Genomic DNA, 14,445 nt, shown 5'->3' with positions numbered 1-14,445 from the left:
CCCTTTGTTCAACTGAACTCTAAAATTGCTCTTCCAGCCCTTGTAGGTGTTCTGCCAAGACATCGTGGAATTTAGCCAAAAAAGAAAAAAAATCTTAGACATCCTTTCATTCTGTTTGAGCTTCTACATATACACATTATCGTCATCTTCTAGCACTGTTGGTAATCACAACTACAAGAAATAAGCAAAGAGAAAATCAGGAATATATGATGTTATTTTATAGGCACTTCTATAACCATGTAATTTGCTTCATAGTTAATTTCCCGAATTTCAATATCTGCTTTAAAGAAAAACAACTGGCTTGGGTTGTATAAAAATGCTACCTTTGAGACCCAAGAAATCCCACACTGCTTTACCAAGCATGAATTAGATACCGGAAGAATCATTCCTTCCAAACAGAGCATCTAGTATGCACTCAGAAACAGAGCCTTAAGTATTAGCACTTGTTCTTTCGTGATTTAATGAAAATTCTCTGCTTCAAAAGAAACAGCTAATCAGATAATCAGACTGTATTTCATAGGCCTTGAGCAGTCAAGCTCCCAAAAAAATCACTGAATAAAACAACAGGATTATGGTTTTATGACTACACATTGTATTTATCACAAAGCACGGCCAACATTCATACTGAGGTTGCAAGATTATTACATGGCTACCTGTGCTCTATAAAATAGAGATATCATGTTGAACAGATTATAAAATGGTACTGCAGTATTAGATATTATTAACATATTACTTTTATTATTAATCTTCATTACCTATCACCAAAACGTTAGTACTTCAGTGTAAACACTGCAAAACGTATACATGATTTAACAGATGGAATATTGACAGATTCAAACATTTTGGATCTGTTATCTATCTACAAGATCTAGAAATAAGGCATATGGTCAGCAGATAGGAGAGTTTAAAAAAACAGCCCAAGTGCTTTGCTTTCCTCCCACACACCTTAACTCTGTCAGTTATGCTGCTGGATTCCTCATAGCAAATCTCGTATCTTGAGGAGGTCAAACCTGAGGAAGACTGTTAGCTGGCTGAAACATCATTCTTTTAGTTTTTTCACTTTCCTGTGTACAAAGAAAACAAACAATGAATAGCTAGAGGGCTCAGTCTTTTTAAAAATCTTGACAGAGTTTTCTGCTAGGAAGATAACTGCATGGCCTGAGAGACTTCATTTGTTCATGTTCACACATTTATACACAACTGACACTTTATTCCACTCAGAGGATCTTGACATAAAATTGTAGAACCGATCACATCTCTGTGACAGAAGCTTGACAGTTTTCCCACACAGCCCTGTCAAAACTTCCCATCAGTAGCTGTAAACAGAATTAGCAGGGTGGCCACTTAGCAACCAAGTGCTTTTGCTTTTGCAATCTTACAGCATGGCGCCGTCTCCTTTTAGGCTGAATGCAGTCCTGTCCATATGATGGCCACTGAAAATCCTGGGGCAGCATTTTGCTATTCTGACTCTCCACTTCTTCAGAATCAGAGTCTTCTTGTTCCATTGAAGGGAAATGCCTATCTGGATAAATCTCCTTCAGTCTGCCCTCAAAGAATACATCTAGGCATCGTCCAGCCTCAGCAACCTCTGAATCTGGCTGTAAGAGAATAAATAACCATTCAGTGTTACCACCCACAGAAATCATTAAGGATCAAAACCAAATGACTACCCTACCCTAATGTCTCGCCTTGGTTCTGTCTGCTGCATCTCCACTAGTCTCCTACACACTTTCTACAGCCCATTATTCCCTCTGTATTTACAAAGTAAGTACAAACCAGAAGCTGCTATTAAGGAACACATTTCTGCACCTCTAAGAAGAAGAGATGTGCAGTGAACTAGAAAGAATAGCAGTCATCCTTGCTTAGGAATTTCTATGCACCTGAATTTTCCCCTAGCTATTTTGCTGGCTATGACTGGCTTCTCACAGAAAACGCAGCATCATTCCAAAAAGTTGTCCACTAAGATGTTCCTCTTTAATTTTAGATCCATTTGTACCTCATGTTCACAGATCCATATATATCTCCATTTCTGTCATTAAAAAAAAAAAAAAAAAAAATCACATCATTTCCAAAGAGTAAAACTGATTAATACTTCTGCTTATTGCAATCCCATATCTGATGTCAATGGAACCAATAGTTACACCGGTGTGTGTAGAGCAACTCTGTGGTTTGTATCCCCCCACCCATGCATATTAGAGAAACCTACATAATTGAACTTTGCACAGTTCCAAAACATGAGACGCACGTCAGTCACAAGTTCCTCCGGTGAAGAATAGTGGGACTTGTTCTTTTTTTGCAGCTTGTTTCGTATGATTGACAAATCCATTGGCCTTTTGATGATCTGATAATAATGCCGAGCCTGCAATAAGAATAAAATGCAGGTTTGTAACCTTTTTAATTAAAACATTTCTTCTCCAATGACTTCTATCCAAATTTGGACAGCAGTCACTGCAGAGGATTTCTTGCATCAAGTAAGAGAGCTCTAGACTTTTGGTGCCTACATTTGCATATCTTCCTGGGTGCTTTTTGGTTTGATTAAAAACATATTTGCTTGCAAGGTTGACCTTGAAAATAGAACACTTCAGTGACTACTTTGCTATTTGCACTTTCTAAAGTTTATCCCCAGATATAAATGTCGTCATTTGACCGTAATCAGTAATATATGTAACACTGACAATTAGCTAACATTTCCCCCAAGCAGTTATAAAAATAACGTGCTGAGATACTGGCAGCTGATATGGTGGGAAGTAGTCTGCCAAGATTGGCTAAAAATATGCTACTATGTACTCTTTTTAAAGTTCAACCAAAGTCTTTTTCAATGGGCACCAGCTACCACGATATCCCACTCTTTAAATCTTTCTGGGTCAAAACCTTCTTGTTAGCTAATGTGTTCCATAAATTCATTGCAAGCTTTATTAGGTGGAATGATTTTTATATTGTTATTTGGACTATTCCTTCCCATAAAACCTTTTTTTTTTCCCCTCTTATTTTCCTCCTCTAACTTGTTTCACATTGTGTTCTATTGTTACAGTAGCGTGAATTTACATCTTCCTTAAAATAGCCAGTTAATATTGCAAATGTTGAGTACATGGACGAAGCAGGAGTCTCTACATCTTCCCCTGAAAACAGTCATATTACCACCTTTGTGCAAAACACCAGAAAAGAGGGTGTCCAGGGTTATTTCTAAAGCAGACCTCCCCTATGGCAGTGCAAGTTCTCCATGTGTGAGAGACGTTTTGCAAAAACAGGTCCTAAAAACACGTCCTAGTCTGGGCGGGACGTGACATCATGTATGCAGCAAGTCAACTTTCTTAATCACTGGAACCCCTCATATACCTTTAGTGTCCTACCAACATCTTAAATTAGCACCCAAACCTGGCCTGAGAACATTGGCCAGCATTTACATGCCTCCAGCCTGGCACCTTCAAAGCACTTGCAAGAGTGAAACACCTACTCTTCCCTAGGAAGCAATACTGTTCAGAAAAAAAGCTAATGAATATCTTTCAAGAAGATGAAGGAGAAACTCGCAAGGTGTGCCAGAGTATTCTTTGGATTCCCTCTAATCCATGCATGTGCAGTACTTACCAGGGGGCTAACAGGTTCATGGAATGGGAGGCTCATACTGCTGCAGAACAGGGAAAGCACCAGCTTTTCACACTTCTGTAGAAGACAAATTTGAAATGCATTTTAATTCAAAAAAAGAGTTTCATTCTTGCCCTTAGTTAATCATAATACTAACAACAAGAGGTCTTTTCATGTAGTCTGTGCATTTCTGATGTAAAATGGCACAGTTCACTCTAACCTGGGGGATGTTTTGCCTCATAGCATTTTATAGCTTTGAAAGTGAGGATAGTCAAGAAATGCAAGAGAAGAAATATTATGTAAAAATTTTCATATGCATGTATCTTTCCTGTAAACATTTGGGAATTCATCGCTATCACTATTTCCTTTCTGCACTCCAGATCTATCCCTTGAATCTTGACTAAAAGAACAGCAGCAACAGTGTGGGAACAGTTAAATGGAAAATGCTTCACACTGTTCATATCCATTCATACAAATGGATGTAAGTGATGTAGTTGGTAGTACTGTATGAAAACACTTCTGTTTAATCATCATTAACTTGTAAAATACTTATACTAGCCTTCAGTTTTTTCACTGATACAAAATATGCACTACAAAAACATTATAAGCCACGTTTTCTCACAAGCAATGGACTTTCTAATCAACTCCATTTTCTAAATAGAACCTCACTAATCAAGACCCGGATCCCAACTATTTCTGGCCAGATGTACCCAATGCAATAGAAACAGGGATAGCGTCAGTGTCAAGATGTCCAGCTCTTTAAGGACAGAGTAGCTCGGGCCTGGGAACAGCATGGATGAATTTGAGCAGTGCTGTGGCTATACTCATAGGCCTTGCCAGGGGGCCCCAGTGCTCTGAGAACCATTGCTGTTGTCTTTATGTGTGGTGCCCAGACTAGACTGGTGCCTTATTCTAGGCTTCATTTGTGCAGGGCCAGCTCAGCACCTGCACTCAGCTGTGTGGACTTAGCCTCCCTGTCCAGCTGTCACCAATATACACAGGATATTTATTTGGAACTTGTGGCTTCTGAGTACCAAGTGGACTTTAAGAAAAGGCATTTTTTCATGGGAGATTTGGTAAAGGAAATTGGTAATGGGGATGTAAAGAGATAAGCTTTCATCTAGGATGAGTTAACAGTGCCTAAATGTCATCTTCAAGGGAATTAATGGTACATATGAAGACTGTATGATGATTTCAATCCAACTGAAAGTCAGAAAGTGTCTACATCACAAAAATGTCATTGCAACTGGCCTAAGATGTCTGAGAAGGTGCCAAGTCTTAAAGGAAAAAGATTCAGTGGCCAAAAGCCAGGCCAAGTTGACTCAGGAAAGCTTGCTCTGCAGCTGAGTGCAACCACCCTGTTCAAAGGAGAAAGAAATCCCAGATCTGTTTCATCTTTCTATAAAATGTCATTCATTTTTAAATTGAACAGCAATGTCTAGATAGAAGAGGGTGATATAACTAAATGCTAACAATGCTTTTGTTGTATTTACTACTCTCTGAAACATTCAGTAGCAACTGAGTCAAAACAGTCATCTCCAACGAAGAGGCAAAGCCTCATGCTGAGATCCTATGTCCTTTTTTAAATAGTACAGTATATAGTTATTCACACCTTCTGGTCATAGTCATCAAGGCCATATTGTGCATTACAGTTGTGACTGTAGCGTGTGTTTTCACAGTCATATTCTACCTCTGGCTTCACTGGATTACGGCAAAGCGTGCACACCCATTCTCCCCTGCAAAACAAGAAACCAAAAACTTGTGTCAAATTTTGTGAGCAACCTCGTCAAATAACAAACCTCAGTAATCACTGTATTTGGAAACAAGTCTCATCCTTAAGTAATATTACAATAGCTGGCAACCTGAAACCATCCATCATACTAGATGTTCTTCAAGAGATTTGAATTTAATTAGAAGTTTAGTATTTTCAGATTCTACTCATTGCACTTTTTCTGTCACAGAGAAAAAGACAAAATAGTAAGTGTTTGAAATCATGGACCAGCAGTGTGTGCAGCTGCACTGATTCAAGTGCTGTTTTTAAAATAAAAATATTAAGGAAAAATATCCAACAGTTGGTTCATAAGACAAAACCAGATCCATTTGATAATTGATATATTTATTATCAATTTATATGATAACTGACATATTTATTTAAGAAATCAACATTATCAGAAACGGTCATAAAGTGTGCTAGTACACAGGTTCCCAAACCAGAGAGACGTAATTCTTCATGTGCATAAGTGCCCTTCCTAGTAGATGCACTTTCAGAAACTTCTTTAAGAATTTCATGAAGGCAGTGATGCAACTTCTGCAACATCAGGGTGTGAATAGCCATCGAGGAAGGTATATGAAAGAACTATGAATACAGAACTTTAGTTAAAGGAATTAATTCACTTCATTAGAATTTAATTTTGCCAAGGAAGTTTATTTTAAAACCAAAACTTGATTTTCACATTGTTTTGAAACTAGAAGTTTAATGACTTAGCTGTTAGAGAAAAGAGTGAAAACCCCAGGAGATGGAAATTCCTGCTTTTTGAACAGAAAGAACAAAGCAAAATCTCCAAACTAATATCTCACAACATATTTTCTCAGCTGAGACAGTTATTTGGGCTTGGCACAAATGAAGTAGCCTCTGGTCCCACCTGGTAATGATTTGTAACAGAATTCAGAATTATACACCATCAGTAATACATATTATTCCACCTCAATTTAAAGTTTGGTATGTCGACGTGTACCTAATTCTGGCTCTTTGTCCCATATAATTCATCTGTGACAAGTTGCTAGGGAATCTGTGTCTTAAGGAAATCAATATCCTAGACATTTCCACAAAAGCCCAAACAATCCTAAATTTCCCATAAAACTGGCTAGAAAACTGAATAGGAACTCACTGATTGCCCTTTCCTTGCACTAGTCACTGTTTTGGCAGAGAAGAGTTGACATCTACACCACAGATGTTACATGATGTTAGGATTTTATTCTTCTCTAGTAAGTGATAAGAATGTTTTCAGAGCTCAGGTCTGCCACCTCCTTTGTTGTACTGGCCGGCTAACTGCAGAAAGGGCATACATAGCTGGAAACAGTTCTTGCTAATAATTCATCAAGTTCCTAGTGTGTAAGACAATTCTTCCCTTTGCAAGAAAAGTAACAAAAAAGACAAGTAAGAGATGTGATCTTGCCCTTGTTTAAGGTTGACACATACATCCCTGAGAATATATTCTGCCCCAAGGCAGTGAGCAGAAACAGAGCACATTAGTGAAATGTCATACACACTCACACTGGAAAGCTGAGCAGGGCTGGAACATGGCAGGAGAGATGGAAGACCTTGGGGCAGTGATCACAGCACAACAGTTCTCCTCCATTAAGACACACAGCACAGAAATCCTCATTTTCAATTGGATTGACTTCCTGAGTAACTGGAGATTTTTTCATGATGGAGATGCCATTGCTGAGCTTCTGATCAACAGACGGAGGATCTACAGGAGGAGAATGTGTCTGTCCTGCAGCCTGGGATATGAGAAATTTTCTGTCCTCTGAGTTCTCCTCTTTGGATTTCACTCCTTCAGGTGGTCTAACTTTATTTATCTTAAAGGAAGAAAAATTTGGGATCACACAATCATCCTATAAGCATGTGACAGCAGTGGTTATCTGCAGACAAAATGGTTTCTCTGCAGTGAACTCTACTGAAGAGGGCACTGGGGTTCAGCAGGCCCACGCTTGGCTCGACGTCTGCCATGGGCTGGCCAGATCACCTTGGTCAAGTCATTCCCACCACATATCACAATGCAATAGCACTGAGAGAGCTGTACAGACTTCATATCACAGATGATAGAAATAAGATACTTTACAATATTATTTGCAAATTTTACATTAAACAGCTCAAAAAAAAAAAAGGAGTATAGTTTTTTTATTCCCATCAGAAATTCCCAGTTCCTTCTGAGGAAAGAAGCTCAAGACTCCAACGAAGCAACAGAAAATAAAGATTTTGAAAATCTATTACACTGTGATTTCTGGAATCGGTTCCTATCACTCAAATATGCATTCGGGTCAGTTTTAAGCTATTTATCCTATAGTTGTAACTAGACAGATAAGCCAGGTTGTTTGCTAGAACACAAAAACACTACAGCTATCCAGTCCTAGAGACAGACTTCTCAGAAAGGGAAGTATCAGGGAGCTACATAGCAAACTAAAAGCTGCATTCTCTGTTACCTCGACCGATCTCAGAAGTGTCCAAGGGTGAAATGAATCAACAGACCTGTTCAGCGTATAATAACTTCCAGAAACTCTGCGTACAAGTCAGTGGGATAAAGGAGAAAAAGCCTCAAGGAAATTCCACTCACCTTTATAGACATACTTGAAGACTGGGTCCCACATTCAATTATCAGGAGGAAATTGCCCTCCTGCTCATTGTCCTGTGGCTGGAGCTTAAACACCGGGAGCTCCCCCACTTCTGATGTACATATTTTCAGACGTTCCAGTCGCACATAGGGGATCTTCTGCTCCTTAGGGCCAGCTCTACAACCAAAATAAGACATGGTTAAATTCAGTCATACTCCACAAAATTCTCATCCCTACTCAGTTTCAACATTTTTCACGCACTGTTGTTTGTGCTTCTTTTCCTTTGTAACTGTGACTCTAATGGCTAAACATTGAAAATCTGGATTTTTTTCACAGGCTGCTTCTTTAAGAAATGTGAATGCAACCACTTTAATCATACGTGTAAATGCATTACTAACTTCTGTGCTAAAACTTTGCCCAGCTCTGTATATTTTTGTTTTAATTATTCCAATTTAAGTTGTGCTTGATACTTTTCAGTGTAGCTGGCTTCAAGCAGGAACACAGCACATCATCAACTTTACTTTAAAATATTATCACAGCAGAAGCTGAAATCAAAATTTTATTAATTTTTTGAGATAATGTTAATCCTGTTCCCCTTACATTTTTTAGGTTTAATTGGGACTAAACAGTTTCTAATCAAGTGAAATAAGTTTGCCATTTTTTAATCATTCTGGAAAATTACATAGAATAACAAAAATACATGAACTCACCACTTGTTTTAAATTGTTTTCCAGTTTAAGAGAATACTTTACAACTTACAGAATTATTATCTTTAAAGAATCTTACATTCTTTTTAAGTTCTCCATTACCATTAAGTATGACAAATTTTCTAAATACATGCATAAAATTTCATGGCCAGTGCTTTTGTATAAAAAAAGACTCTGTTACCTGACATTCTGATTGCTTTTCATATCCATTTCAAAATGTTCCTTTTCACAGTTATTGGAATCTGGAACAGAAGATAAGAAAATGAATAAAATATTTATAATATCAGAGTCAGATTAGGGTAGAAAGTACTTCAATATTCATGTACTTCTGACTGGTGTTTAATATGATAGCATAAGTGAATTATGGAATCATTTCATCTATATGTATAGAAAATGTGTATGCTATTTTCTATTCTGGGATACAGTCTTTGTCTTTTTCTTTGCTTTCAACCACAGCTTCTGTCCTGAATATGAGGAGCCTTTCCAAAATATTTTGTCAGAATGGTTACATTCCCAGGGAATTATATATGTACACAGCCATGCCATATTCATCTATATACATGGAACAACATAAGTAATCCCTTTGCTATACAGCCTTCACTTGAGAAAAACAGACCTATTGAGGCCTGAACCCCTGAGGCTCATGAAGTCTCTGCAGTCTCCTGCTCCACGCTAAGAAGCTTCTGGACAATTCTAGTTACTTGAAAACAGAAAGGAAATCTGCCACTGAGGGATGAAAGCTACACGGTATGATTCCTTTCTCTCCTCCAACATATGTAACATATAAAAATATGAATTCAAAACTATCATTGTATAAGCACACAAGTAACTGTAGCTCTTGACTGATACTAGACACAAAAGTAATAAAACAACTTTGGAGAGATGGGATGGGGTAGAGATGAATGCCCCAGTGGATGCCCTTGTAAATACCAGTCCACCGACAAATTTCATAGTAACTCCTCCTTTTGTTAGGAATTAGTCTGACATAGACAATACTAACAGGAAAACAAACCATGTATCATGGCAATCCGCAGATAAGTGAGCGCCAGGAAAACATGCTTTTTTAAAGAAAATCTAGCTCAGGTCAATGGTACCTAACCCATGGCTTGAAAGCACTGTGCCTCTAAGACACCCTGTTGTTCCCAACCACAGGAAACAATACAATCAAAACTGACAAGGAAAGCTGCATTTTACGTCATTCCTAAAGTGTTATGCATTTGTGATTGTTTCCCAGGTGAAGGGTGGTAGTCATGGCTCTGGACAGAATTACTAAAGGGTGACTGCACACTGAGCTGAAGGAGCAGCTCTTGTGGCACAGTCAAGCCAGAAGATGTTCCAGTAGTGCTGCGTTCCTAATATTAATCAGCATTTCCATCAGCAACTTGTCTCATTAAATAATAGTACCTATAAAATAAAAGTAGAGGGGTTGCAAACACTGTGAGCGATGTTGACAATTAAAAAATGTACTTAATACATCAGAGAAAAAAATCTCCTAAATCAGTAAGACTGAACTGAGGTAACTGTAAGTATTATGTGTATGAAGGATCAGATGAATGTAATAACAAAGGAAAATAACTGACTAGGGAACTGTTCTGTAGAAGGAACTAAGGGTTAATGTGGACCATTCACTACATGCAAGTCGACCACATAATGCTGCTGCTGCTGCTACAAAAAAGGCAAATGCCATCCTGCAGTGTATTACCAGCAGTGAGGAATGTAAAACACAAGAAGTTGATACCCTGGCTCTGCATGGCACCCCAGAGGCCTCAGCCACAGCTGTGGGCAGCGGTCCTTCACTGCGGAGCACCCAGAATAGTGCAGCCGGAATGAAGTGGTTTTAAAAAGCACAACCCTGAGCCATGAGGAGAGACTGAAACCATCAGATTTGTTTAGTCTAGGGAAGAGAAGCGGAGGGGGTTTATGCAAGCCATGATAAGAAGAAAAGTGGCTGTAAGAGGGAAAATGATGAAATTATGTACAATTTTTACCACATCCCTTGAGGCTAGGATAAGAAGTATTTTGTTGTAAATTAAGCTGAAATGTTTAGATTTGATATTAGAAAAGGATGAGTCATTGGAGATATACACCAGAAGCAGTGTGGTTTGGCAGCACATCACTGCTGAAGCCATCAAGTCCTACTGAGAGCCGCTAACTAAGATAACGTGCCTTTGCAACAGTTAATCCCTGTCACTGGTGCACATTGCACATGGTGACTGTATCACCTCAGGTGTCCCCTGGTGACTGTATCTCCTCAGGTGTCCCCTCACTGCACACCTTTAAACAGTGAGAGCAGGATGGGAATTGCTCCCTTCTGATCCTTCCTTGTGAAAACTGAATTCAATGCTCCTGTCTTTCCATCCTCTTGCACAACAGGACCTGCCCTTTGCACAGAGCAAATCTGTAACATCTGTTATAGATAGTGAGATTCTATACGTCGGGGCTGCTTTCTGTGTCTAGTGTCACATGGCCCAAACCAGATACTACAAAGCTGCTCCTCTCAGAGACACTTAAGACTGACTGAGGCACAGCTTTTTAGGGGTGCACCTGATTCTTACAACTCACAGAAATGATTGTGGCATAATTGTCACAATTTGGCATAGTACACGTAAGAGAAGACAAATCCATCTCCTTGGCTCACTGAGCTAGGCCTCCTTTGTACTAATTAGAATTCTCTGAATAAAAATACAGCATAGAGATGGAAATATTAATTCATCTTTTACAGAGAAAAGCAGCCAAATACTGGCATAAGTCACAGGATAACAGCTTGATCCTGCAATCCCTTGCTTGCATGAATAGTCCCATTGACTTTTAGTGTTTGCAGGAATGAGGCTTTACACTGTAGCACAAGGATGCTGGCAATTTGCCCATGAAAAGAGTTAAGTAAGGTCTAATTCTCCATCAAGGCTGAAGAAATAGGCCTTGGCTGAAGGGAATGTTCCACAGTAGACAGAGCCAAGCAAATGCACATACTGTGCAATATATTAACCTAACAAAAATTTGCTATGCTACTGATGTGAAGGCACATTACATTTTGGAAGTAGGGAGGGTTTTAATTAATTTGGACTCTTCAAACCAGCTCTTCAATAGTCATAACTGCAGGTCTCATTAACAGGAGTGCTTCTAAGAGAACTAATACTCCAGGTACTTCACACAGACATACTCATTTCTGGTTCATAGATGAAGGATGTTAAAATTTCAAGGCATATCATTTCCATGTTTTTCCTCCACAAATGAGATCAAACATGCTTTTCCATTGGATTAAGTACTCTGATAATATTTGAAGCTTGCTGCAAATACACATTTATATGTAAGTACATTAACGAGCACACTGCTTTGCAATGCTTGCAATGCACAGTCCTAAGAAAGACAGACCAAAAACCTAAATGAAATAATGAAAAGCCTGGTACCTTCTTTGCTTCTAAGTTGTGTCATTCTGGCATTCATGGGCAGGAAAGAAGTGTTGCTGAGCAGTTCAGAAGTGCAATGTTGAGATTTTTTGATTGAAAGATTAATAGGTTCTTCCAGCACTTTTTGCATAGAAAGAGTTAATTCATTAAATACATCTTGCCCAGCACTAGCCAAGCTGTTTTCTAGAGGATGATCTACAGTACTGAAGTCTTCTTTTTCCAGCTTCAAAGAAAAAAAAAAATCAAATTTTATTAGTAGTTTTCTTTCTTTCCATCTTAAGAAAATAATTTGTAATCAGTCTTCAAAGACCAAATAAGGAAAGCTTTCTGAAATAGCTGCCTTTGACTGACTGACTAACAATAACATGTGCTGTCAATGAAAGTGAATTCCCTTTCAGTAGAGGAGTTTGCGCAATTCCTACCTTGCAGTTAGTGCTGCCCTGGAGGGCATCTCCTGGTGCGAGGCCAGCGGCAGCCCCAGGACTCAGGTCACTTGGTGCTCTGCCCAACGCCAAGCTGTAGCTGGGCACCGACTCTGGCGGAGCATCACAGTCACAAAGGGCGTTCTGGGATGGGACAAGTGTTACAGCAGCTGCACCTTGCATCTGTGGCTCAGCCAAGCTAGATAACCTTGTTGAAGGTAATTCCATTTCTAAACTGTTCGAAAAGCCCACAATGCTTAAGGATGCTGAACGCTGGGAAAAAAAAAAAAAAAAAAAAAACAAAAACCAAAACACAATACGTTAATAAGCTTTTCATCAGCAAAATGCTACTGTTCTTTCTATAATGGATGAGACACTGTTTCAGCTATACATAATCAACCAGTTGTGTCATGAGGCCTTGAAAGTATCTATTGTAATCTTACACCATTTCCAAAAGCTTTAGAGTTTCCACCATTAAAACTGAAAACTGGAAAAGGAGACACCTAGGTTACTCCTCTGTGATTTACAAAACATGTCTTCCTTCAACCAGTCCAAGGGATCCTGATTTTTAACTCCCTACAATGAATGGAAAATCTAAGCATGTAGAATATTGTACTAAATCAATCCTTGATATAAACCCTATTAGCTTCCATTAAGTTATTCCAGACAAAATAAGATTCAGATCAGAAATTTTATTATTTTATTCAAAAATCATCAGATCACTATTCAGAAAGAAGATTTAGAAGAAATAAGATTCAGATCTGACACAAGTGGATGAAACTATTGATACTGTTAATGATGCTGAAAACTTTATGCTAGTTAGTGAGTCTGCCCCATTAAAACCTAAGGCACCTGCCCTTTAAATATTATAGTGTAAATCCAGAAACATCCTACATGTACTGAGGAAAGGATGTACATGTCTAGTTTCCAAAGAAGGGGAATATTTACCAAAGTCTCTGAATACTTTTAGCAACATGCATTTTCTACTGTCTCGTGATTTGTCACTGTCAAAACCACAGAAATACTGTCATGCAAAACAAAGCAAATCCACCTGTCTAGGTGACTTCCTTAAGCTGCCTTACATCCGGGAACGTGTACTGAAATCAGGACTCTTCCAGCATCCATATGAAGCAAATATAAGCAGTCTTAAGCAGCATGCAGATCAGTGTCATTTGAATATGTAATTTTCCATTTATTTCATTATAGTTCATTGCTGTTTCACCCTTGATAACTGACTGAATAAATCCTTTTCATTTGTCTACAATACAGTATCAATCATTGTAATATAAATCAAGACAAAAGAAATGTGTTGATTGCATCTGAATTAGAGTTTAATTTCATTGTTGTACTTATTTTTCTGCTAGGGGCCTGTGAATTAGAAGTGAATCTGAGACAGGACCCATTTTCTAGATTTAATTAGTATTTTTCTCAACTGTTACTCCATTTTGGATTTTGATACCTTTGTCCATCTTAATCCAACAGTCGTAAAGACAGTCGACTAGATTGAGTTGTCAGTTGTGCCTGTGTAAATCCTACATAATGCCAAAGAAGTCAGTCTTTAATTCCTCTGCTTGCAATGCATATCACCTGTGTGCTAAGAGAACACTCTGCCCACAGACTAATTTCCACCTAAGGATGTTTTAATTTCCTTTTCCTCAGTTTGCAATAGACACTACAGTAGGAGCTTTCCCTCAGCAGTGACCACTCATATTCAATGAGACAAAATAGGCTGCATTTGGGACAGAAAGAGGTCAGTTCTCCTGCAGTGCTAGGGAAGGTTTGTGCCATTCTACCACACAGTGCTCTAGTAAGTCTTTTTAAACAGTACTTTCATGTAGAAGGCACCCCAGAGACCCTGGTCTCTGCAGCCAGGGTATTTTCCTCCTCTTGAGGCAGAGTGTCCCTGAATTGAAGCAGTCTGAGCTATAACAACTTCTTGGAACCAGCTGGAACTAGTCAAACACCTTCTTCCTACCTTACATTTGAGCTGAA

The 14,445-nt window shown here is 38.7% G+C and overlaps 1 protein-coding gene across 1 annotated transcript in view; it reads right to left on the bottom strand.

The window, feature by feature from the left end:
* Positions 1 to 977: 977 nt before the first annotated feature.
* The window catches only part of TRIM66 (tripartite motif containing 66), a 49,482-nt gene continuing 36,014 nt past the window's right edge, over positions 978 to 14,445 (bottom strand). Inside the window, exons 11-20 of the mRNA XM_074841825.1 lie at positions 12,454 to 12,726; positions 12,032 to 12,254; positions 8,806 to 8,866; positions 7,920 to 8,094; positions 6,857 to 7,164; positions 5,195 to 5,318; positions 3,586 to 3,660; positions 2,207 to 2,359; positions 1,380 to 1,598; positions 978 to 1,064 (exon numbers count right to left, since the gene is read on the bottom strand). Coding sequence (XP_074697926.1) covers positions 1,005 to 1,064; positions 1,380 to 1,598; positions 2,207 to 2,359; positions 3,586 to 3,660; positions 5,195 to 5,318; positions 6,857 to 7,164; positions 7,920 to 8,094; positions 8,806 to 8,866; positions 12,032 to 12,254; positions 12,454 to 12,726 — 1,671 coding nt within the window. The 3' untranslated portion in view covers positions 978 to 1,004. The remainder of the gene's footprint in view (positions 1,065 to 1,379; positions 1,599 to 2,206; positions 2,360 to 3,585; positions 3,661 to 5,194; positions 5,319 to 6,856; positions 7,165 to 7,919; positions 8,095 to 8,805; positions 8,867 to 12,031; positions 12,255 to 12,453; positions 12,727 to 14,445) is intronic.

The sequence above is a fragment of the Strix aluco genome, chromosome 16 (genome assembly GCF_031877795.1).
Source record: "Strix aluco isolate bStrAlu1 chromosome 16, bStrAlu1.hap1, whole genome shotgun sequence".
Classification (NCBI taxonomy): domain Eukaryota; kingdom Metazoa; phylum Chordata; class Aves; order Strigiformes; family Strigidae; genus Strix; species Strix aluco.
Note: the sequence above shows the minus strand (reverse complement) of the source record. Positions and strands in the feature narration are given on the sequence as shown.